Source organism: Panthera onca, chromosome E1 (assembly GCF_046562875.1).
Source record: "Panthera onca isolate mPanOnc1 chromosome E1, mPanOnc1 haplotype 2, whole genome shotgun sequence".
NCBI lineage: Eukaryota > Metazoa > Chordata > Mammalia > Carnivora > Felidae > Panthera > Panthera onca.
The window spans coordinates 8,751,658-8,777,712 of NC_138352.1; the positions used below are offsets into that span (position 1 = coordinate 8,751,658).

General features: G+C 55.4%; 1 protein-coding gene across 2 annotated transcripts in view; it reads right to left on the reverse strand.

Moving 5' to 3' along the window:
- Window positions 1–26,055, reverse strand: part of SDK2 (sidekick cell adhesion molecule 2) — a 264,926-nt gene that overhangs the window by 87,822 nt on the left and 151,049 nt on the right. For both annotated transcript variants that reach the window (XM_078438221.2, XM_078438220.2), the window contains exons 3-5: window positions 21,882–21,988; window positions 10,689–10,836; window positions 4,889–5,022 (exon numbers count right to left, since the gene is read on the reverse strand). In XM_078438221.2, coding sequence (XP_078294347.1) covers window positions 4,889–5,022; window positions 10,689–10,836; window positions 21,882–21,988 — 389 coding nt within the window. The remainder of the gene's footprint in view (window positions 1–4,888; window positions 5,023–10,688; window positions 10,837–21,881; window positions 21,989–26,055) is intronic.

The following is a 26,055-nucleotide window of genomic DNA, read 5'->3' on the forward strand; positions in this document are numbered from 1 at the left end:
TTGGGAGGGGTGGAGGGGAGACTGACACCTATCCGGGGACCCTGGAGGTCACACCGAGGTCCTGGGGGGTCAGGAAAACTTGGTCTGAAACCTTGTTCTGCCCCAGGCATCCTGGCGTGGGGAGGGTTCTCAGCCAGATCTTGATTTTCTCAGTGGCACAATGGGGATAAAAATGACTGTGTCTCAGGGTTATGTGAGTTCGGCCCCTCACTCAACAGCTCTTTTCTGGGTGAGGGCTCTGTCCACGCCGGACTGTGCCAGGCACCAGGGACTCCCCACTGAGCGAGACAGGCAGGGGTCTGTCCTCATGCAGGGCATGGTCTGGAAGGATCTCAGGTCGATGCTTAGACATTTATCGGATTAAAGTGCATGGGATGGATGCTGGGAAGAAGCACCTCGGTGGGGGTGGCGAGGCTGGTCTGGGGCGAGCGCAGAGTACTTGGCACATAGTAGGTCCTTAATAAATGATAGGCTGTCCTTCTTGGGATTTACCTGCCTGTCCTCAGGGAGAGATTCCTGGTCTCCCGTCTTCCACCCCAACCAAACCACGTGATGGACCCAGAGGCTCCCAGGAGGTGAAAGTCACGGCGACTGAGGGCAAGAGGCCACGTGCCGTGCCAGGCACCATCCCAGGCACCGTCCTGGCACTCTGCTAACCGACGCTCATCACAACGGCCACCGGAGGTGGGTCATTATCGTCATCCCGCGTTTATAGATGAGAAAGCAGAGACAAACGGAGGAGGCCAAAGCAGTGAGGCAGTTTACTTCCCGATGGCAGTTGCTAACAAGGGACAAAACCAGGAATGGGGACCGGGTCTCCAAGGCTGTAAACCCAGGCCATTAGCCACTCCCCAAATCATCTCTCTGGCTCAGTCCTCACTCGGGCACAGAAGGAAACAACTCTCCCTCTTGGCTGCCATCAGCTCTGCCAGAAGTTGTCTGAACATACCTCTGAGCACCACCAGGTCCTGGCTGCCACCGGCATCCCTGTCCCCTCTCCCCCAAGCCCCCTGCATGCACTCCCCTTCCCCTGTCACCGGTGACCCCCTGGTTGCAAATCCCCTTTTCTCCACTGATTCTCTTCGACTGCTCTGGACATTTGGCTCTGGTGACCTCTTCTCTGACACCTGCCTCCCACACGGTGCTCACATGGCTCTCTCCCTGTCTCTGGATCCTGAAATGGACAAGCCAATGCCCTCTGCCCCTCCCCACTCCCCCCTGTTTCCTGGCTCCCCTCCGACCTCACCAGCCTCCTGTTTGGAGAGGGAGGCTCTTGGGGTGATGTGAAAGCAGAGGACAGCTTGGGGTGGACCGGGGATGTCAAGATGGCCCTGCGTGGCACGGACTTGCCCCAGGCAGGACACATCCTACTGACAGGTGCTCATGGCTGGGGGGCCTGTACTGTCAGCTCCTGGCTAAGCAGGTTTTCAGATGACCAGCTAGGGTGAGGAGGACGGCTGGCTGTGGCTGGAGATGGAATGCAGGACATCTGCCTCATTGGACCCATACTCTAGACAGTGGGGTGAACGGAGCCCAAAGGTCAAGCCAGGAAAATCACATGCAAACCAGAGCAAGGAGGAGGGGTGTCTTCCCTGTGAGTGCCTGATGCGGATTGAACCCGGGGTTGGGGCTGGGTCCTGCTGCCCCTGGCTGATTTGTTTTTTTCTTCTAAATTTTATTTACTTTTGAGAGAGAGGGAGAGACAGAGTGCAAGCAGGGGAGGGGCAGAGAGAGAGAGGGAGACACAGAATCCGCAGCAGGTTCCAGGCTCCAAGCTGTCAGCACAGAGCCCGACGTGGGGCTGAAACTCACAAACCGCGAAATCATGACCTGAGCTGAAGGTGGACATTTGACCCACTGAGCCACCCAGGGGCCCTGGCTGATTTTGATAATAGTCACAGTGAGGGACATCACTGTGATGCCTTCTCCCCGAGGCGCCTCAGTTAATCCTCCAATTACACGTTGCCGCAGGCATCACGTTACAGGTGAGGAAAACGGAAGTTCGAGGACCACATGACTCACCTGGGCCACGGGTCAAGTGCGTGGGGGTGGGGGGGGGGGCAGGGAGGTAAGCCGCTCCCTTCTCCCGGGCAGGTATCCAACATGGGTGCTAAGAACCACAGGTGGCTGCGAGCTCTTGAAAAGTGACTGGCGCCCCTTTGATTTGATGGGATTTAATTTTATCTAATTTACATTTAATTAAAAACGGATCCCCAAATCAGTTATTAGAACACTTTTAAGTACGTGTAGAACAACATGGGTATCCGACACCACCTTTGCAGCTGTAAATTTGATGAAGTCTAAACACAGATCACGTATTTCGGATGAAAACTGAGCAACCAAATTGAGATGTGCTCAAAGTGTAAAATATGCAGAGGTTCTGAAGGCTCAGTATGAAGACGAAGAAACCCAGTGCAGAGTGCCTCGTTAATATTTTCCGTATTGATTGTGTGTTAAAATGGTAATATTTTGGATATGTTGGGTCACATAAAATACATTAATGATACATTAACAAAATTAACTTCCCCTATTTCTTTTTTGTTTTTTTAATGGTTATACATTTATTTTGAGACAGAGAGAGAGCAAACAGGGGAGGGGCAGAGAGAGAGAGAGAGAGAGAGGATCCCCAAGCAGGCTCCATGCTGTCAGTGCAGAGCCCGACGTGGGGCTCCACCCCACGAACCATGAGATCATGACCTGAGCTAAAATCAGGAGTCGGACACTTCACCAACTGAGCCACCCAGGTGCCCCCAGGTTTGCATTTTTCAAGAGCTGTGACAGTCTGTGTGAGGTCACTGGGGTTACTCCTGGGCAGGGGTCAACTCCCAACTCCCGGGCCACTGGCTTTGCTCTTAACTTTTCCATTTCTGAAGAGCATGAGTGCCCCCCCACCCCCACCCCACCGCTCCCTGCGCGCCCCAGGGCCGCTAAGAAGCAGCACTGCCCTGGGCTGAGGAAGGATGGAAGGATGAGGAGGGGGGAACAGAGGGAGAGGCGAGGCTCCATGAGATAAGTGAGGGCAGACAGAGCTGGTGGTGGGCAAAGTGGCAATTGCTCCTAGTAAATTGGCTGGCAGGCAGGCAGGCTGGGGGATTTGTGTCAGTGACATGAACAGGGTTTTGAAGCTCAATCACTCGTGGGAGGAGAAATTAGCTGAAAACCAGCTGATTCTGCTCTTAATCCAGTACAAATCGCCGCGTGAGAGCAGGAGGCGAGTGGCGATGGGGTGGGGGAAACAGACACCCGGGGGAGGCTTGGGCAGATGACGGGGGTCCGGAAGGGTCTTACTCTCTTCCCTTGGGCCAGATGGAGGGTTGCGGGGGGCAGAGCTGAGATAGAGATGAGAGGGAACGATGTTCACAGTGGGCCCCAGGATAGCTGGCTTAAGTCGGGTGAGGAGGTTGGGTTCTGGGGAGGAGCACCGAGTGGGGGGCTCTAACCTTTGGTGTCAGGGTAACCTGAGTCACTCAGGAGGATGGCCCGGCCTTGACGCAGACCGTGAACACTGCCTCTTCCACAATGACTGAATTCTATTGGACTCCAGGTATTCTGACCACTAGAGAATATATGGGGAAAACATCTCCCTCTGATGATTAAATTCCTTTCTCTATAGAAACAACAGAGCCAGGTCATGGCTGGGCCCCAATGCTACAGGGACCAGACTGAGACCTTGACCCAGGTCAACGTCAGAGGTTACATCTGTGACCCTGAGAGGTCAGTATCTGGAATGGGACTCTCCTCCCTGCGTTCAGGTCTCTTTCTAGGCAGACTGGAACTTGGGAAGGAGAGAATTCTGTGGATATAGGAAGGGATTCTGCTGGTGCTCAGAAAGCCCAGGGAGGCACATGGTATGGCCGAGGAACGTTCTGGGCTGTATAGACACTGGCAGACAGAGGCCGGGATCAGGGGAAGGACATGGGAAGGCTCCATATGCAGACCAGCACCCTCATTTTTGCTGCTGGTGGCTGCGTCCCCATGCGACCGCGGGTGATAAATGAGACTTGCTTTTGGAGCAGCAGTGGTGCAGCTGTGGAGAGACGTGAACATCTGGCTCCCGCAGCTTGTGTGGTTGCTGGGCGGCTGCGACAAGCTCTGGCCCCGAGTACTCTGTGCTTCCGGGCCTGGACTGGCTGCCTGAGCCACCCCACCCTCCTTCCCTATTCCAGGGGTGGAGCACAGAGGGAAGGGGCCTGGCTGGCTTTCGAGAATTAGGCCAGGGAGGGCTCCCCAGCATTTCCAGCAGGGATCCGACACCTGCCTTCAGTCTCAGCTGGACAAATACCTCTTGGCAAAGGAGATCTAAGGAGCCAACCCTTTTCATCTGCTACCATCTATTCTCTGCCACTGGGGAGAGCTTTTCTATTCCAGGGTGCTGGGTGCTTTCTGGCAGAGAGGCATTTTTAGGCAGGAGCCTGGGCAGAGAGCCTATGTTCCGAGAGAAGACGGCCCGCTCTGAGTAGAAGCAGCACTCTGTGTGCACCCGCTGAGTAGAGGCTGTTAGTCTATTTCTCTAGAAACGAGTGCCCGGTCCCGGGCACGCTCTCCCTGTCAGCACCTGAATCCCAGAGGTGGCTATAACCCACACGTGCACACTCTCTCCGGCAGTCCACGCCCTCCCTGGGCCTCCGGCCCTGCTGACAGGCAGCTAAGTGTCCCCTCCCCCGATGCAGGATTTCCGTCTTGCCATGGGAACGGGATCCAGAACTCAGCCGCCTCCTTGCTCCCTCAGCTGGGTCTCCTCCTCCTATTCCTCAGAGGCCCCTCCCCGGCCCTCCTCCAGCCTCTCCGCTCCGCCACCATTCCATCTTCCCAACGACCCTCCGGAGCCCCGTTCCCAAGATTTAATGACGCGCTCCTCCATCCGTCCCAGGCCCGGCCGCTTACTTACTCTCCACGGCAAGAGTGATGGGCTGGCTGGTCTTGTTATCCCCGTTCTTGTCATTAACAGCCTGCACGTAGTAGCGGCCTGCGTCGGGAGCCACCGTGGACAGGATGACGAGGGTGTTCTCCAGGGTGATGGCTCTGAGCAGAGGAAAAAGATTTGTCTGACAGGGGCCCAGGGGCTCCGAGCATCGGAGGATGGGAGCGAGGACAAGAAGCTCGTGGCTCCCGGAGCCCCTGCTCCAGCCCAACTCCCGGGACCACTTCCCGCCTAAACTTTAGCACATTTCGTTCGTAGAGAATCTGAATGTACTGCCAGCGTGGGGCGGGGGGGCGGGGTCAGACCCAAGTCCAGCACATGCACGGAGGTCCGAGACGGTCCACATGACGCTTCCCGGACCCCCTCCCACACCTGGCCCAGGATGTCTGAGCCCCCCATGTGTTCTGTCCTTTCCAATGTCATAGCTTTGATGCTGTGTGTGTGTGTGTGTGTGTCCCTCTCTGCACCAAAGAAATCCATTCACTGGAATGAATGAATGGATGAATGAATGGCGATGATAATGAATTTAGAAATGAGCAGGATCATTCCAGAATCAATGCCTTCACCTAGTCCTACATTTGTTCAGATGGATTCCAAAGCCACAGGTTTGTCTATAACACAGATGATGGGGGTTCACCTCTCCCTCCAGCCCCCTCCCAGGGTATCAGTTTCTACCTCCCTGAAGCTGGTCACCAAGGATGAGATTGGCTGGGCTGGCTGAGAAGGGAAAGGGAGGCCAGCCGGGCAGTGGGGTGCAGGCTTTCTCTGCGGGGCTCCCATCATTCAGCCCCTCAGCCCCTGGTCTGCAGGCAGGGAAAGGGGTCCGTCCAGGCAGGAAGCTGGGGGCCCCATCCAACGTGGGTGAGACAGCGCCGGGAGCATTGCCCACGCCCGCTCTGCCCACCTCCCCCTCTCACCCATTCTCTTGATGACAAACAAAACCATTAGTTTGTCAAGTCTATCTTGGATTTTAATGTGATGTGCCCGAGACAGCTGTTAAACATCCTTAATGTTAGTTTAACAAGGACAGACCCAGTTGAATTCTTTTCAAATTTTCCCATTAGGTGAATGTTACAGAGTTTTAAAACAGGCTCTCAAATAAACATCCCCGCTAATGCCTCTCCAGCCGGGCTGTGCTGGTTTCCTCTCTCTTGGTTTTGGGGGTTCATGGCCTGAGTCACGTCGTCAGCAGAGCTCTGGGGAAATAGGAGAGAAAAGTCGTCCTGCCCCATTTTTCTTTTCCCCTGGAGGAAAACAACCCTCTAGCTAATGAGCTCATGGGAGGTACAACAAAGCCAGTGGGTCCTTGTCCTTTGGTGTAGTCTGCGGGGCGGGCAGGGGTGCGGGAGGAAGACTGGGCCGTGTCAAGGGCAGGGGCAGCTCCAGAATGAGTTTGGTCCCAGTCTCTAAGGAGCACACAACCTCCTCCCTGCTGGGCTTCAGTCTCCACATCTGTGAAGGGGGTGGGGGAAGAAATGTTTGTGAAGCTCCCTCCCAGCCCTGAGGTTGAGTGATTCTGATTCCTGTCACTGCTTTGGTTCTGTCCCCATCTGGCCCAAGGCTGTCACCCTCCGTCTCGGGCAGCCCTCGCCTGCCACAAGGTCCAACGTCAGGGCTAATCTGGTGAGCAGTGGTGCCCCTGCACCACGTCACTGAAGCCCCCCACCCTCTCCATCACCACGGCACTGGAGACTCAGGTGGAACAGAGCCCCTGGTGGGTTGGGAGCGCCGGGTGCCCCTGGGTCCCACTCCCCAGTGCATCTACTGCCTCGAACCCCCCCTTGCCTCCGTAGAGGGTCTCCACCTCCAATGTGCTCTCTCCTGGGCGATGAAGACCCACCCCACCCACCGATCTCTCTTGCTCTCTTTTGTCTATATTATGATGGATCCTCAGTGGTTCTTACCCAGGGGCACAACAGGGACTTATTGGACCCCAAGTGTGGGTTGTGCCGTCGCTGAGATGCGCTGGCCTGGGTGAGATGGCAGTTCGTTTACCTGTTTCAGGCGCCCCTGCCATTGAGGGGAAGGCGGTGGGACAGCGGGGCTGGGCTGGCGGGTATACGGTGGAAGGTGTGTGCACTACCTCCAGGCTCGGACCCTGAGAACCCCCGCCCCCGTGAGAGTCCTAGGTTCTCCCCTCTGTCAGAGCAGGGCAGCTCTGAAGCCCAGTGTTGAGGACGGCAGAGGCCCCAAATGACGATGGAGAAGCGACCCTCCCATCTCTTGCCTGTGCCAGGACTTTAGATGAGTGTGAAATCCACTTCCCTGGTGCTAAGTCCCTGGGATTTGGCGGGGGGGGGGGGCGGGGGGGTTGTCTGTAAGTGCAGCTGGCATCGCCTTGACCAGCACTCGAGGCAAGGAAAGCACTCTGCGCTGGGGCCCCCCCGGGCCAGGGGTGGCGCTCTGAATGTGGACCGGAACGTGGCGGGCAGACGGGCTGGGAAGCACTGATGACTTTGGCCTGCCCTCCCTCCACCCTCAGCAGGTGGCTGAGGTCTGTGGACTTCAAGCCTTCTGCAGGATGACCACCCCCTTGATAGATGGTTCTGGAATGGCCCTGTACCTCACTTCCAGAGTCCACAGAGCTGTCTCTGGTACTCAAAAGGACTTCTGGCCTGCTGCATCCCAGATACGCCCACTCCCGAAGAAGCTGGAGGTCAGGGTTCAACTCTCGGGCAGGGGCTGGGCTGCAGTCTTCAGCCACACTCCTCTGGTTCCAATTTACTAGGTCTTTCCCTCTTCCCTGATTGGCCCAGCTCCCAACCCCACCTCCCATCCACTACCCCTATTAAGCCAGCCCTTTTTTCCCTCAGGTCCACGGGGGCCCAATTGATAATTTCATTAAGAATAAAAGAAATCATCCCAGAATCTGACCAAAGCCCCCAGCATGTGTCTTTGTTGGGAATCTTGTCTCCTTTTCAGCAACGGGCACCAGGGCACAGGCGAAGTGTGGCTAATCGCCGTCTCTGTCCCGGCAGGGAGAGCAGCCTTCTGGAGATAGCACCCGCCTCCAGCACCCCTGCACGCCCCTCCGGCTGATCGCGCCCATCAGATGCGTATCTCTGGCAAACAGACGCCAGAGAATTTGCTTCCAGGGACCTTTCCTCTCAGCTATGAATATTAATCTGCTGTAATTGCGGAGATAAAATCTCCAGTGTTCTCTCCTGTGTTTGGCTGGAGTGCTGGTGGGGGTGGGAAGGTGGTGGGTGTGACCACGAGGGCGGGCACGTGTGTGTAAGCCAGGATCATTCTGTCCTGGTGCCAGAGGCTACTGGGAACGAAAAGGGGGTGAGGACAGAGGGCAGGAGTGAGAAAAGGGGGTGGCAAGGTGTTAGGCAAGGGGTGATGGGAGTGAGGCTTTCATCCGCCATGGCAAACACGATAGAGGGGTGCCTACGAGCCCTCCCCGCAGCCACGGCACACGCCATCGAACCGTCACGGCACTGCCCTTGCCACGGAGTCTGGATGGGGCCCCAGTATCCTTCTCAACACCGTCTTCCAGGCAGCCTCTGCCAACGGACTGGCCTGCAGGATGCCATCACCGATACACCTGGAGCTGTGTGAGAACCTCAGAGAAGGGAGGACTCATTCACCCGTCTCTGCACCCGTGTGGCAAAGCATCCCCTTGCTGAGATGCAGCCCAGCATCTGTGTCAATGGTAACCCCTGATCTGCTGGCCTCACTGGCCCTTAGGCCTGAGGAAGCATGAGCCCCCTTGCAGCATGAGTCAGGCCGTCCCTGTGTTAACCCCGGGGTCAACTCCAAAGTTTCACCTGCCTCGTATCCACACCCTTTGGCGTGTGCCTTCATGGGTCTCCCCACTCAAGACGCAGAGTTAATCCCCCCTCTTCTTGAGGTTGACTTTTACCACGTGACCCTCTTCTACCATCAGGATGTTAGCAGAGGCTTGGTAAGTAGGTCTCCGCTCCCGCTTCCTCCCTGGTCCTCTGTCATTGCCAGAAGAAGCCGGGGCTAGCCGACTGGGGGACGGTACATACGGAGCAGAGTGGCCTGGTTGTTTTAATTCATCAAGAGCCAGGCGACCCCAGGCAAGTGAGAGAGTCCAGCCAAGGTCCCCATCGGCAGATTCACATGACAAGTGAACGCTTACTGCTTCGGGTCCCTGGGACCTTTTGTTACGCAGCAGTATTATATCTGTAGCTAATGGATCTAACCGAGGAGAGTGGTTCTCAATTGTGGCTGCACGGCAGAGTCACTGGGGAGTTTTAAGAGACCCCCAGTGGCCAGAGTGTGCCCCCATTTCAGCGAAATGAGAATGTGTAGGGGGGTAGGATCTAAAGATCAAACATACTTTTAAAAAGTTTTTTTAAATTAAAAAAAAATTTGATGTTTATTTATTTTTGAGAGAGAGAGAGGGAGAGTGAGCACGAGTGGGGGAGGGGCAGAGAGAGAGGGAGACACAGAGTCGGAAGCAGGCTCCAGGCGCTGAGCTGTCAGCACAGAGCCTGACTCGCGGCTTGAACTCAGGAGCTGTGAGATCATGACCTGAGCCGAAGTCAGACGCTTCACTGACTCAGCCACCCAGGCTCCTCACGATCCAACGTATTTTAAATCGTCCAAGCCCATTTCAACAGGTATAGCCACGTTGAGAACCACCCTACCAGGACCGATTCTCTACAAGCACAATCACTATCCTTCTTCTCTCCTGGTCTCCGTCCCTGCTGTCACCTAATTTCCACATAAGACAGAATTAAGGACCTTGATTCTGGGGTCGGCAAGCCGGGAAACAGCTGTGTGAGATGTGGCCGGGTCGTTACACTTTTGGGGGGACTTTACTGTCCGTAAAACGGGGACAAAGCCAGCCACCTCATACGGCTGTTGTGACAGTCGTTCATGCGGCGGATGTCTTTTGAGCGTGCACTCTGGGGATCAGACGGGGACGGAGATAGGGTGTCTCCCGCTTGGAGGTGCGCCCCGATGCTAGAGGACAGAGCCACGCGGGCAGTGTGGTTATGAGCCCAGGTGCGAGGACACAGCAGGCACCCGATAAATGACAGCCGCTGTTACTGCCAGGATGTTCCCATGTTATTCTTGTTACGCTTCGCTCCCTTGGCTTTATGTTCCCCAAAGGCAAGGACCGTCTGTCTGGGCTCCCGAGACCAGGAGGGGCTCCACCCATCATTGACCTGTGGCCCGAGGAGACCGGGACAAAGGTGGTCTTTCTTTGCTGGGTGTAGGGGACAGCTGGAGTCCAAAAGGGGAAAGAAAGCCTGGGCTGGCTCCAGACCCTGAGGAGGGATCGGGAGGGCCGGGAGTGTCCCCGGAGGAAATGCTTTGGCCCTCGCCCTCTGTGGAGGTGCTGGCTCCACGGCTCTGCCCACAGGCCCACAACCCACGCCTCGGGCCACACAGAGGGGTCCTTGTTCGTGCTGAAAGGGCCATGTGTGTCCCTCCCTGCCGGGCCTCCCCTCCTCCCTGCAGCTAAAACACACACAGCCGCACCCACACCCCACATGGGAAACACCCCGGAGGCCACCCTGCCAGGGACATGCCCGCGCCCTCCCACGGATGGGGAGGGTGCCTGTCGGGGGTTTAAGGGCTTTGGGAGGCAGGAGGGATCTCCAGCTGAGAGGGAGGCCAACCCCTGGGAAGGCGACTGAGCCGTCGTGCCCCCAAGGCTCCACACGAGTGCTCCCAGAGAGCCCCTCCTCATAAGCCGCCCTTCTCTCGTCATCATCCGGGAGGTCCCCAAGCCCTTCTCCCAGGGTGAGCCCCCTGCATCCCCCTCCCCGGAGCAGGGCCTCACATGCGGCTGCTGGGCGGGATCTTGCGGCCGTCCCGGAACCAGGTCACCTGTGGCCGCGGGAAGCTGGCGATGCGTGGGGCGCGGATGACGGCGGCTTCTCCGTGGGAGACACTCTGGTACTTCTCGCCTTCCTCAAAGCTCCCCATGTCTGCGGGACGAAAGAGCACGTGTGAGGGTCCGCTTGTCTGGCTCCCAGGCCGGGAGCGGTGGCAGCAGGTGTCGGCGGGGAAGGAGCCCCCTCCCCCCCACCCCCGCCCCGTGCTCAGACCACCCCCATGACCCCGTCACCCCACCCTCTAACCCCATCATTATGACACGCCCTGCTTTGTGCTTTGGGGGTTTATATCCACATATCCACGAATCGACCGATGCATCGAGTCACCACGAGAGGTTGGTCATTATTTCACAGATTTTGCAGAGGAGGAAACCGCCCAAAACAGGCTCAGAGAGGTTCCTTAACTTGTCTGAGGGCACGCGGCTAGGAAGGGGCAGAGCCAGGATTTGAACTCAGACCTCAGAGACCGGAGTCAGGCAGAGCTGCCCCGGGGTTCCAGGGTGGGCTGAAGGGCGCAACCTGGGGCTGGTTGCCTACGCTCTTGGGGGAGGGAAGGTTGGGGATGCTGGAGAGGGTGGGGTCTTGGATGCTCATAATCGAGTATGGAGATGATTTCCCTCCTCTGCCTCGGGTGGGAAGTGTACGAAGCCGCATGGATGTGCGAATGGAAACACCATATTGCTCTTTTAAAAACATGCCTACCCCGCTGGCAGATACGGAGGGGAACACTTATCCCAGCTCCGATATGTCAGCCAGGAGGGGAAGGGAACATGCAGGCAGGAGACTTCTGGTCGCCCACCTGCCTGCTGAAGTCGGGGTGGGGTTTGATTCTAGCAGCCGAGGGTTACAGTGGGGTACGGGAAGCGGTGTTTGTGCGGAAAGTCATGACATTTGAACATTGACGGACATCCTCGCTACTCAAAGTGTGGCCTGTGGGCCAGCAGCATGGGCACCACCCGCGTGGTGTTAGAAATGCAGGGTCTCGGGTCCCACCCCAGACCCACTGAATCAGAGCCTGAATCGTAACCAGACTCCCGGTGAAGCGTGTCCATATTCAAGTGTGAGAAGCATCACTGTCCTCAACTTGGCCACGTGCCAGTTAGAATCACCTAGAGTTTAGAAAAAAAAAAAAGTGCTGATGCCAGTTCAAGAACTTGCTCGGTGTGAGCTGGCCATCGGAAGTCCCATGTGCAATCAGGCTCAGGTCACCGAAAACTTACCCTGCATGCCCCCGCTGCCCGCTGCCCCCTCCCTGACCAAGGGGGCCACATCCCATGCCACCTGGTCTCGTGCGGCTTTGACTGTTATTTCTCAAGCCCTCGAATACCCCTGCCTCTTCTCCCTCTCCTTCAACTGGGAGTCTGGCAGCCTGGCTAAACCTCAGAAAGCCCTGAGGGGCTTCGAATGTTCCCCGAGGTCAGAACCTTTGGGGGTGGTGGGACGTGGATATTTCTAAACATTTTGTTAGATGTTTTATTTTATATTTGAGAGAGAGAGAGAGAACGAGCAGGAGAGGGACAGAGAGATGGAAACAGAATTTGAAGCAGGCTCCAGGCTCCGAGATGTCAGCACAGAGCCCGATGCGGGGCTCGAACCCATGAGCAGTGAGATCATGACCTGAGCCGAAGTCAGATGTTCAACCGACTGAGCCACCCAGGCGCCCCTGGATGTGGATATTTCTAAAGCTGTTCCCGTAGCTCCAACGTGAGCCAAGGTTGAGAACTACCAGTCTGGGCTCAAGCCAGCCGCTCTTACACTTTGGTGGGTCTCAGCACCCCCTGGGAACTCGGGCAGCCCACCGATCTCTTCCCCTCCTCCGCTCCTCCCCGGGGCACGGAGAGGCCCTGCTTCCATGCACCTGTATCTCCGAGTTCTTGGTTCGCTCTCCTGAGGACACCGCTGTACCTCAAAGTTTGAGAACCACAGGCCTGTGCTCTCCTTTCCCAAAGTCCTGGGTTCGGTTCTCTTCTCGGCCACACCGCCCCCTTGGAGGCCTCGCCGAAGCTCATGGCTTTGCCCACAGCCTCACTGCAAAGACTCTCACATCTGCTCTGGCTCTTCCCCGAGTCCCAGCACCCAACACTCGATTTCCCACCGAAAATGTTGGCACATCTTACCTTCCTGTTATCTCAGTTCTGTGAATAGCATCCCACCTGCACCTGCCCAGACCACCTGGGTTTTCAGATCCCTGGAGGCTTTCATGGTGCTTCATTCACTTCCCTGTCCCCACAGAGTCCTACGACTCTTCCTCAGGAATGTCCATCCAAGTGTTTTCCCCAATTCCCGCAGGCCCACCACCAAGCCCACCCCGTTACTCCGGCTGTGCTGAGCCCCCCACCCCACGTGCTCCCCGGAGGCTCCCCACACCCAACCATCTCCCACACTCTTCCTATTTGCTTTTTCTGGCCATATCACTGACTTGCTCAGAACCTTCGGCATCTCCTCATGACCCCCCCAGGAAAGTCTAAATTCCCTCGCTCGGTTTCGAGGTCCCTCCTAATCTGACCCCAACCAACCTTTCCGTGGTAACCACGTCACTGCCGTCCTGCCACACTGGATTATTTACACCCTGCTTCTCATCTCATGCCTGTCCTTGTGCGGGGCCCCTGCCTAGAAAGCCACCAGAACAAGCCGTGATTCACCAAGGCGCCATGATTCAACAGCATCTCAGAGAGATCCAGCCAATGAAGTATCTCGGCAAATAGAAGGTGCTGTCGGCATCCTTGTTCTAAATTTGGCAGGCGGTAAATGCACCGGTAATGGCTTTGGAGTCACTGAGGTTTGAGTTCAAATTCTACTTCTGTTATTTATTAGGCATGACTCTGGGCAAAATTTTGACCTCGCTGAGCTTTAATTTCCTCTTTTGAAAAATGGAGCTGTGAAGAGTACCTTCCTCATAGGTTATAGTCAGGATTACATGAGATACCACATGTATGTGTCAGGATGGATCTTTCTTCTTATTTTTTAAAGTGTATTTATTTTGAGAGCGAGCAAGCGAGCATGTGTGTGTCATCAGGGGAGGGGAAGAGAGAGAGGGAGAGAATCCCAAGCAGGCTCTGTGCTGTCAGCACGGAGCCCAATGTGGGGCTCGATCTCATGAACCGTGAGATCATGACCTGAGCCAAAATCAAGAGTCAAAAGCTTAAGTGACTGAGTCACCCAGGCAACCCTTGGGTGTATCCTTCCAAAGATGGCTGCATCAATATTTATCTCCCATTCAACATACTCTTCTCACGAATGTGCTGGAAATAATGATGTACGACGTCCAAGGCCAGGTCATCAAAAGGATGCAGCTTCCATCTAGATCTCCCTCTCTGTCCGGACACTCCTACTTGGGATCCAGCCACCATGTTGTAAGAAAGCTCAATCTGGCCCACTTGGACATGAGAAGGGCCCATGGATGGAGGAAATGAAGCCCCCAGATGATAGTCAGCACCAACAGTGGCCAGACAAGGTCCCAGCCTTTAAATAAGTCTCCCAGCGGAGACCTCACTCATACAGAGCAGAGACAAGCCACCCCCACCATGTCCGTCTGGATCCAAGGCTCACGCACTCGGTGAGTATACTAGACGATTGCCGGACACCGTTATGATTGAGGGCAATTCGTTACACAGCCATAGCAACTGGGAGAGTATATTAAAGTGCTAAAAATTATACCTCATATTTACAGTATTAAAATATTAGAATCGTCCACATTTTTCACAGTTTAGTTTAAATATCTACCTCTTCAACAAAGATTACCCTAAGCCACCTAACACAACTGAAGAGCAAAGACCGCTGAATGCTGGCCCTGTGTCAGTGTCCTTCCTAAGTGGACTTCACCTTCGCGTCATCCTCATGCTGCCACGGTCAGCTCGACTCTAATAAATACACATTTTAAGTTGTTTATTAATTTCCATTACTTGGCTCTGTCTATAAAAAAATTGCATCAATAAATCACATCGATTTCCGTTCTCACCATAATTTTATCTATTTAAAAAACTTTGCACGGAACTCCGAAGATATATTTGAACAATTTCAAGCAATTTCATGGTAATAGTGTTTCTTTCTCCTCTCTTCAGTTTTATTAGCTCCATTTCGTCAGTGAGGAAATTAAAGCTCATGGAGACAGAGTGGCTTATCCCACGTCAAGCAGTCAGGGCAGGGCCGGGCCAGCATTCAAACCTGGCCCCCCTTCTGCATTTCCTCTCCGCTTCTTCCATGACTCGTCCCCTCCATTAACATGCTTCGTGCACATTCTTTCTCTCTCCCTGCTATACCGTGGGCTTCACGAGGCAGCGGTGTTCATAAGCAAGTCCCTACGAGGTACCTGTGCTCTGCACACTGTATGTTCTCTCTAAACTCACCTAATGCCATCATGCAATGGCTCTGGCTGAGCCCCTACTGTGGGATGGATGAATGGATGGAGGGAGGGAGGAAGAGGCAGACGGATGGAGGGAGGAGGGGACGGATGGAGAAAGGGAGGAACGGTCGGATGGACGGAAGGAGGGCAGGAGGGTGGATGGCCGGACACGCGCATTCAGGCGTGCGTGAATGCACTGCGAGAGGGATGGAAGGAAGGGCACAGCTGGTTTGGGTCCAAATTCTGCAGCTGATGCTCTTCTCCACGTTTCCATCCCACAAGCTCCCTGCCTCCCGTGGCTCTCAGGCCCCCAGCACCCTCCCACTCTCTCCACTCCACAGGCTTCCAGCTCTGCTCACCGGCCCCAGGGCACAGCCTACGCATACGAAACAGCAGCAGCAAAGGGCCAAGGGGGCATCCACTCAGCCGCCCCGTGCCACAGAAAGGCTAGAAGGAAGGAGGCCCCGTGCTGGCAGAGCCTGGGGACCCAGGAACCCCTGGGAAAGAGCATGCACACCAAGGCAGAAACAGATAAGGGTTTTGGGCACGTCCCCTCCAAGGTACACGCTCGTTAACACCTCATGTTACGTCCGTGGCGCTGATCCACCTTTCCCAACAAATTCCCCTGCGAGCAAAGAAGTGTAAGCCTGGGGCACAGCTGGAGGTGGCCTAAAAACTCCTGATGTCTTTGTTACCGCTTAAAAGGTCTTGTGAAGTATGCACTCCACTCCAGAATAAAGTCATTGCTTTTTCTTATTTCTAAAACACTTTTTTTAAAATCACGAAATATGTCACATGTACAGAAGAGCGATTATGATTATATGGATGCTTTATTTTTATTTTTTTTAAATTTTTAATGTTTATTTTTGAGAGAGAGAGAGCGCGTGAGCAGGAGAGCGCAGAGAGAGAGAGAGAGAGAGAGACACAGAATCCGAAGCAGGCTCCAGGTTCTGAGCTGTCCGCACAGAGCCCGATGCGGGGCTCGAACTCACAGACCGCGAGATCATGACCTGAGCCAAAGTTGGACGCTCAACCGACTCAGCCACCCAGGCGCCCCAATTATATGGATACTTTAAAGAAGAACAGAACAAACACTCACATACCCCCCAACCCAGCTTAGGGAACAGAACACTAACAAACCTCGCCACACCCCCACGGTGTCCCCCCCCAGTCACGCCCCCTCCCTCTCCAGAGGTAACTGCACCCCAAATGTTGTGTTAACCCTGCATTGCCTTCCCCCCAAGCATCACCAGACGGAGATGATTCCCTGAACAACGTTCGGTTAGGGTAGTTTGGTTTCAGTCCCTTTATACCTGGGATTATTTTTATAGGTCGTCTACTGTGATGTGTGTGTGTGCGTGGGGGTGTGTGTGTGCATTTTTTTTTTTTTTTGGAGCTCCGTCTATGCGCTAGCACTCAGCTGAGTCATCGCCACGGCCGCATGGACGTCCGTGTGTGGAGGGAGCACAGTGCAGCTGCTGGCTGACTCTGTTTTCAGCGCTTTGCTGCCCGGCTACAAACAGCGTTATATGGATCTTCTGGCACGCGGGGCTCAGAGCATCTCTAGAGCGTGTGCCTCCAAGCGGGACCGCTGGGCTGTAGGGCGCGCGCGCACGAATTTTACGAGATGATGCCACACTGCTTGCCAATCTGCACCAATTTCCCGCCTCCCACCCCCGCCGGCCCGGATGGGAGTTTCTGGCCACTCTTGGTCTCGCTGGCCACCTTGGTGTGGCCGATCGGGTGGACACGAGATGGTATTTCATTGTGGTTTTGTCTGTTTATTATGAAAACAACGCTCCTCCCTCCAACCAGGCCGCATCGTACCTCTTCCCCCCAACCACGCATGTTTCCGTGGCACCGCGAGTAACATCACAAGTGCCACTCACATCTTGGAGGCCGCCATCTGTCCCTGATGCCCCACCTCCTCGGCTACATCGCCTTCCACCCTCTCCTTCCCTCACTCTGCTTCAGCTACCCTGGCCTCAGACACCCAAACCTACCCCAGGGCCTTTGCACTTGCTGCTCCCTGGCCTGCAAACACCTTAACCCTCTGTGTGACTCCCCTCCTTGCTTCCTTTGAGACTCTGCTCAATGCCACCTCCCCAGATGGCCGCTCTCAGCCACTAAAGCAAACAAGTCCCCTGCCCCAGCGTCCATCACTCTTCCTTGACTTCACTTTTCTCTAGAACACTTTAGTTTTCTTCATGGGCTTTCTACATCCTCTATTCTATCGTATATTCACCTTTTGACTTTTATGGCGCCCTACTACTTTCCTGAGGGCAGGAACATGTGTCCCAGTTTTGTCCCCTACGTCCTCACTGCCTAGAATAGAGCTCAGCATGCACTGGGCGTAAAGCAATAATTATCGCACGAACGAATTAAACGGTCAGCAAGACGGGTGCTGTAGTTATCTCGAACTGTAGCACGGCCCCTAAATACTCCATATTCAGTGGTCAAACTCAACGTTAAGAATTAGGAAAAACAGGCCCACTGGTGTCATTTGGGGCTTGATCAACCCCAAGAACAGGCTTGATTCCCTCATGTCCCGTCTTACACAGGTGGCTGCAGGCCTGGCTTCCAGACGGGCTAAGGCCCTTGGCCCTGTGGCCTGGGGGTGGGCTTGTTGCTGGGGCTGGGGCTTCCGTCCGACCAGGGACGAGGGTGGGGGAGGAACCAGGGATGTGGCCCAGGTGAGGAGAACAGAGAGGTGGCCTCAGGACGTGGATGTGGACGGCCAGGAAGGCTTCTTGACCCAGGAAGGCTCTCCTATCCCCCTCTGCCATTCAGCCAGCTTGCCGCAAGCCAGAAATTTATGGCAACTTAAAAAAAAAACAACAAAGAAGAGACTAATGGGGGTGGTGGTGGTGGTGGGGGTGCCGGCAGAAAGGGAGCTGGGGAGGGGGTGGATGTTTTATTGACTTCCTCTTAATTGCTGTAATTAAAAACACGTAAAGAATCTTTTGGTAACGACTTGGCCATTATCCTTAGTTGTTAGCACAGCTGCCTTATTCATTTCTCGTTAGAACCTGGTTCACAGTCCCTCTTTGGGAAGGGTGGGTGGGGGCCAGAGGGGGGTCCCATTGGACCCAGCCCTGGAAGGAGCCTCCAAAGGCAGCATCACCCGACGGGTCAAAGCCCTCCGCCCTGGGAGGCAGAAACCTTCGCAAGGGGAGACAGAGGCATCTAGAAAAGCAGCCATTCCCCACCCATCCTTAGATGGACTGGGTAGGCCAGGTGGAAGATGTAAGGAGGCACCGCTCTCAGCACCCTGCAGGTGCACAGTGAGTACCGGGGAGGGAGCACCGCCTTGAATTGTGCGGCCTCCATACCTCACTTGCCTTGCCCTGGCCCCAGCTCGGGGAGCAGATGCGGTGGCTAGGAGTATGCCTGTGGAGGTGGCCAGAGTGAGAAACGTCTGCAAATACTTATTCCCGGACACCCTCCCTGGTTGGCCGTATGGACAGGAGAAAGGCTTCTCGACCCCGTGGGCGGGGCGCTGTGTGACAGCCGGACAAGATAGGCACTAATATTAGCTTCCATTTTCACACCCAGGAAAGAGGAAGCAAAGGCACAGAGAAGTGAGGTAACTTGCCCAAGGTCACACAGCCAGGGAGAAGTGAGCCTGGATTTGAACTGGGGGTTCGTGGCTCTACCCTACAGTGTGGCGGTAGGCGAGGCAAGGAAAGGTGGGAGGTAGAAAGGCTGGCTGCGGGCCCCTGGGCTGTCTCCTACCTCCTCTGAGCCTCAGTTGCCTCATCTCGAGATGGGGCTCGTAACACGCCTTCCTGCCCCCCTGCCTCTCAGACTTGTCCTGGGAACCCACGGAGGAAAGACGCATGCACAGCCACACCGGAGGAGGGATCCTTGCGGAGGCCCCGCTGTACCTCCCTTAGCATCTCCTTCGGAACATGAGCTTGACCCCGTGTCTGTGATTGTTCTAAGGGGTCTTGGGGCACGTGCTCACCTTTCCAGGGGGACAGAAGCCACACGTCCTCCTCTATCTGTCCCTGTGCGCCCCCCTGTGCACCTACACCAGGTGCCCAGAGCCCTAAGCCACTCAGGGCGGAGGCTGGGGCTGGAAGCCACACCTGCTGATTCCCGTCCCCACGGCATGGCCGTGTTTTAGGCACAGAAGAACCCGGGATTTACTTTCAAGCATTTTCACGCTGGCCACTGCTGACAGCCAAGAGCGTGTGACCCCCACCCCCTGTGAGACGGCGTCCATCCTGGGTGGACACAGCACCTATTTGCGGGGCTGTCTGGACACGGGACATGACACTCCAGGGCATCCATGTGATTCCCTTTGAACCTTGAGCTTAGCAGGTGATCCCCCCCCTTCCCACCCCCACCCCATTTTGACTTTTCTCCTGACCTCAGGTGGCAGTGTGGTGAGGGGAGTGTTTCAGAATCAGGCAGCTGCGGGTTCAAGTCCTTCTCTGGTACTTCCTCACCGTGTGACGCAGGCGGTCACCTCATGCCCCCCCTGCCCCCGCCAGCCTTGCTTTCCTCATCCGTGCAGTGGGGGTGGGGGCGCTACCCTGCAGGCTGTGGGATAAGGACGGAGAGAAAAGGGGGCGCGGCCCAGCACGGCAACAGGCGGGACAGAGCGAGGTTGTGGGTGGGGCTGGTTTCGCCAGGTCTCACCTTCCCCCGCACCCGGGTCCTGGAAGGTGTCTTGAGGAGGGGACAGGTTGGACAGCAGATTCTTCAACTTCCAGAACTAAAGAGCAAGAGTGAGACCCCTCTCCCCGGCCCCAGCTCCCCAAGAGACAAGCGTGTCCAGCAAGGGAGGGGACGAGAGGTGGGTTTCCCTTCTCCGTCCCGCCGTGGCCACCACGGTTGGGTGAAGCCTTCCTTAACTTGTGAGGAGGGGTGGTTTTCTCAGCTGCCACGTGGAGCTCCCAGGGCTCACCTGACCCCCCTGGCTTTAGGTCCCAGAGGGCTGCAGACAGTGGTTTCTACTTTACGACGCTATGAAACAGAGCGGTTGGGCGCAGTTTGAGGGGCGGGCTCTCAGGGCTGGCCCCGGGAGCCGCAGCTGGTGGCCAGGAAGAGGGTGGACCCAGGCCTCCCCACTCCGTCCGGTGCTTCAGCCCCTTCCAGGTACCCCTTGCTCTCTGCCAGGGACCACCTGTAGCCACCCAGGCACAGCCAGGGAGCAGCGCTGTGTAGCCTGGGGGGGCAACTGTGGGGGCTCCTGAAGCCCAGGGTGACACTTGGCTTTGAGAGGACAGGGATCCCCCTGTGGGGGGCAGTGGAGGGGCGGAGGCTGGGCTGACTGGAGGGTGCAGGTGCCAGCTCACTGCTCTGCCTCTGGCCGGAACAGTGTATGCCATGCACACACACACACACACACACACACATGGATACATGCATGTGCACACGCTTGCACACACGTTCTCGCCCACACACGGCGGCGGGGCGGGGGGCAAAGAAGCAGACCAGTGCAGACACACACATGTGCACCCTCATGCATGAGCCCACACTCAGGCACATGCATTTGCACGCACACGGGCCCACACGTGCACGCGCATCTGTCTGGAGGCTGGCTCACGGCCCTGCCCCTGTCCTGCGGGATCCAAGCACTGGCTAAATCAAGCTCCCCGGGAGCCCGCCAGCCGCTGACAGTGCCCTGATCCATCATTTTAATTCAGGGCTTTTCCACTCCTCTGAGTGAGCTGAGTTGCCTTTAGTGCTGATTTATGGAGACAATCCATCCTCCACTTTTGATTACGGTTGTTTTCCATAATTATTATCAACACTCTTTGCCTCGCTTGAGGTTTTCCTTTTAGATTTCTCTCCCCTACTTCTGTTCAAGTAGCCAGCTCTCTCCTGTGCTAATTCAGAGGCGAGCCCCTGTAGGCTCTGGATGAGAAGGTGGCCTTTTTTTTTTTTTTAAATTTCAAGGCCGACTAAAGCTTTCCATATTCCCATGTCCCACTGTGCAACCTTGGACCTCTGCCCCTGGAAGAGCCCAGAAAGAAAACAGCCCATAATGAGGCTCATTTCTGGCATACAGCAGCTATTTTAGGATGGGTGGGCAGGACTGGGAAGGTGACACCGAGTCTCAGGGGGAGGGTGTTGGTTGGTGCTTCCGGGGCCCTGGTCCCTGAGATGCCCTTGGGGTCTTTTGAAGCTGCCTTCTCTCCTACCATTTGAAAAAGTCCTTCCAGTGACTGGGGGCGGGGGGGGGGGGGCTTGGAGGGACCGACCACTTTGCCGTCTGCTCACCTGGCTCCTCCAGGAACCCTGACTTGTCATCTGCCCTCTCCCTCTTAGAGTCATGGTGCCACCATGAGGCATCTCCCTGAGGATCATGGGACCCGCTTGCTGTGACTGCTCCAGGGCTGAGCGAATTGGAGGAGGGAAAGATTAAGGTCATGGTGGGGGGGCGCCAGGAAGTCTGCCAAAAAGACTGTAAGTAGTCGGAGAGGGGGTCCATCATGAAGACCCCCCCCCCGTGTGAGGCCCAGCCAAGCCCAGAGGAGGCCCATGAACCAGGTGGTAGGGCCCGTTTTAAAAAAGCAGCAGCTGGTCCCACATAAACGGAGTTGAACTCAGAGCCGGCAGACGTGTGCTGCTGAGCGGTGTGGACTCGCCAGCTCCCGCCAGCTCCGTCAACCGTAGAGTGAGGGCTCACGGATACGCAGGAAGGGCCGCCACGAGGACCCAGTGAGCGTGGGAGGCTGTGGCCGGGATCTGGCTCTGCCCAGAGCGTGGTGGCGGGTGAGGACCCTGCGGGCCCTTTCCCGCTTCGCGCCCCACCCTGCCCCAAGTCGCCCGCTGTACTTACAGGCCACCTGGACCTCGGTTTGCCGCTGCAGCAGGGCGCCCATCCGGTTACGCACGATGCAGCGGTAGAAGCCCGCGTGGGTGCGGTCCAGGCTGGTGATCATGTACCTGGGGGGAGATGGGACAGCCAATGAGCGAGTCAGGCAGGTGCAGGGATGTGCCCGTCAGATGGGATCACAGGGCAAAGTCGCCAGGTCAGCCTCTTCCTGAATGAAGAGTACCAGGGGGAGCTCTGGATCCTCTGGCCAGGTCTTGGGAGTCAGAAAGGGCCTCGTCAACAGCAAAGTCCCTCCCGAAGGCAACCAGACTTTTGCTCAGGTGCCTAGGAAGGAGCCTGCATTTTCCCAAGGACAGGAGGTGCTACGCCTAAGCCCTTGACCCTGGCTGTGACCAGGCCTCCCACCGGGAGACGTCAGGGATGCGGGAGGTTGCCGTCCTCCCTTGCCTGTGACTCGTGTGACTGAGAAAGGTGGGGGCATTCTCTTTTGGCCAGGCCCAGGACTGTACTAAATATTAGTGGAAATGGATGGGGTGACAGAGGCAGGGAAGTTTACACGCTTCCCCAGATGCTTTGCATCGTTCCATTCTTAAAGTTAGCCCCACTGCAGCTTTGTGGAGGGAAAAGGCAGAGCCTTCTGAGCAGGACAGACTGGATTTCTGTATGAGTGGGCCCTGAGGCCAGGATGCATGAACCTGAAGAGCCGCTCTGGGAGCACACGACTGGTTCAAAGAGCAGCAGGGTCTGGTGTTGGGGGAGAGGTGGCTGGAGAACAGGTACGTGCCGATCTGGCTGAGAGGCGGGGCGGATGCAAGGCCAGGTCGGGACAGGAACTTCTGGCAGGCAAGACATGGGCAGGTGGTGCTCTCTGGGGTGGGTGGGGCTAGCTGTCCTGACACCCCCTCTGTGATGACCTTTCCTGTCTCTGGGCAACGAATGGCCCAGTGGGAACCTCAGAGGATCAAGGGGCTTGTGCCTAGAACATCTCCATCCTTGCGTGTGCTAGGGCTTACCCAGACTTGGTGGACAAGCTCATTGTTCCTTGTCCTTGGGATATGCCAATGCTGGCACGGACCAGTAACACTTAAAAAAATGGGGCTTGATATAAAACTGTCAGGTTTTTACTTTGCCAAGTAAGATCATTAAAACCAACCAAAAAGCAAACAAACAATCAACCAACCAGAAACCCCAAAAAAGCAAGCAAGAAAAAAAAAAAGATAACATTAAAAAGTGCCAGGTTGGGGGAGAAAAATAAATAGAACTGGTCAGCATTTTCTCTAAAAGGGACATTTTGAGGTCATCGAGAAGAAACGTAATCTCAGCATAAAAGCAATTTTAACAAATTTTAAACTTAAATCTTACGCAAAGCCCGCTAGCTTCACACTCCTTGTCGTATGCGAACAGAGGCACCCAGCTGTGGGTCTGCATTCGAGTGTCGTTCACTTAATCCTAAGGAGGGGGTATTTTTACCGGCACCCCCATTTTACAGGTGGGGAAACTGAGGTTCAGAAGTGTTTCATCACTGACAGGCAGTCTCACAGGTGCTAAGAGGCAGGGCCAGGGTCCCACAGAGCCTGCCCGGCTCTAAGCTCAGCTGTAAGCCAGTTCAATACGGACACCATATTCCAAGGCGCCCCCCTTCCATCCGGGGACTGCACGAGCCCCAGACTCACGGATGGGTAGGTGCCGAGCTCGCTCTGGCTCTGGCTGTGGCTCTGCAGCATGATTCAGAACCTTCTGGCTGTCCAAGCCTCTTATCTCTGCCACCGGCTGCAGTTCTTATCTGTCCCTCGCTACTGTGCACGGAGTGATGATGGGGAGATATCAGGCGCCCAGGCTCTGGCAAATTCCCCGTTCTCCTTCCACCCCGTCCTCAAGCCCATCACACTCTTGCTCGCCTCTGCTGCGGGGAGGGGAGACAGCTTTGGGCAAACTGTTTGGGTCTCGAAAACGATGGGGTGACCTGAGAAGAAAGATGGAAGGCGAGATTGGCTGGAAAAGCTCTCTATCTTTGAAAATGGAATCAGATATTATTTAAAAGGCTCCAGGGAGAGGAAAATGAACAGAAATGGCCAGCAAGCTAACAAAAAGATGCTCAACCTCTGTCACAATGAAAGTCCAATCAAAACAAGACAACATTCACATATCAGACGGCCAGAGACTCTCATGCTTGATCACGTGCAAGGTTGTCAAGAGTGGGGGGCGGGGAGGTGTACCCTCAGATTGGCCGGTGCAAGTGCAGAGTGGCCCAGCCTTTAGGGCAAAATCTATCAAAATGAGAACAGGCAAAACACCGAGAGCTGGCCCTTTAGATATACTGCAAAAATGTGGCAAAAAACAGGTATGAGGATGTTCACCGTGGCATTGCTTATAATGGCAGAGATAACCACGCAATCAGAAGCACCCTAAATGTCCACCAACAATGAATGGATCAGTTAACGAGTTAACGATGCTGCGGCCGGGGAATAAGCGAGAACACCTGTAGGAGACAGAATGGTGTCCGACTCGCACAGAGCGTGGAAAGGACGTCGAAGCTGCAGAGGGGGAGACGTTTACGGAACTAACAACACGAGGAAGGAAGAAGTCAATCAGTGTCACGGCTGACTGCTAGGGACAAGGGAGGTATCGGATGGTTGCCACTCTTGGTAAAGCTGTTGTTCACGGACACAGGCTACCAAACCCTCAGTTTAATGTTTAGGATCATGCAAATTGGCCCAATAAAAATAATTTTAGTTTCTGGACCAAAAAAAAAAAAAAAAAGAGAATAGTGTAAATGGTACAATACCATGTGGGTAAATGAAATTTGTATATTCATATATACAAATGTATATTTGGATACATGGGACATATATTTGGATACATGGGATCACGAGTACATAAATTGTATATATGTGCATATACATCGTACATGGACATAAGCTTCGGAGACGGATATGTGTTCTCTCCCTTTTGAGAGCAGTGCTGGGGAGGGGGAGAGAGGGAAACTTCTACTTCCCCATTTTATGTCTTTCGACGCCACCGGAATTTTCTTTATCGTACGCATATATGGCTTTTATCTTAAAAATAAAATGTAAAAACGCACTTGGAGCATATAATTTAAGGATACATTATAAAAGAGACACCAGGGACTCATTGGATGTGGGTTTGTTTGCTGATGTCAGTGATGCGTAGTGAAGTTTAAACTTTAATGGAAGTGCATTTCTGCAGAAGGCTCTGTGTCCATTTGCGTCCACCGGGAGCCCCCAGGGCCCAGGGAAGGTCGACTGGCGGCAGGCCTGCCCCTCCCCCGAGGCCAGAAGAGGAGCACTGGCCCTCGACCTCCCTCTTGGTCCCTCTGTAGTTGAGGCCACGCTCCCTGGCCCCTGCGGAGTGGGGTTCATTGTGCGTCCTCTCCATCCTCCGGCTTCCTTCTCCTCCCGCCCGGGGGACCTATTTCTGGCTGGTTGGCAACATTATTTAAAGTAACAGTTCCGCCCACTGCCTTTCCTACCAGGGAAACCCGCTCCACTCCACCCCAGTTCCAGCTCCCGGTCCCCCTGCCTCCCAGGCTCCCAGGCTGGCCAGCACCTCAGCATGCGAATCCAGCGTGCTGGACGGTACGTAGCCTTGATAATGACAGTGGCAGTGACCGCTGTCCCCGAAATGCTCCCTCCCGGGCCCTCGGGAGACACGACGCCCACAGCTCCGTCTATCCCACCCACCTGCTGCCGCTGGCCTGGCAGGAAGTGGATGAGCCCAGCCCTGTCCAGGAACAGGGGGATGGGTGGAATGCCCTGTCTAGGACGGCCCACATCTGATCTCCTCTCAAGGGAAGCATGGCGTTGAAGAAAGCACCAGAGCTTCTGACTCAGGGAAATGTAGGTTTGGCTTGCCCCTCTGCTCTTTCTTTCTTAAGTTTATTTATTTTGAGAGAAGGAGAGCAGGGGAGGGACACAGAGAGAATCCCAAGCAGGCTCTGCACCGTGAGGGCACAGCCCAACTCAGGGGCTCAAACTCACCAACTGGTGAGATCATGACCTGAGTCAAAATCAAGAGTCAGACGCAGGGCACCCAGGTGTTAAGCGTGCGACTTCAGCTCAGGTCACGATCTTACCGCTCTCGTGGGTTTGAGCCCCGCATCAGGCTCTGTTCTGACGGCTGACGGCCTGGAGCCTGCTTTGGATTCTGTGTCTCCCTC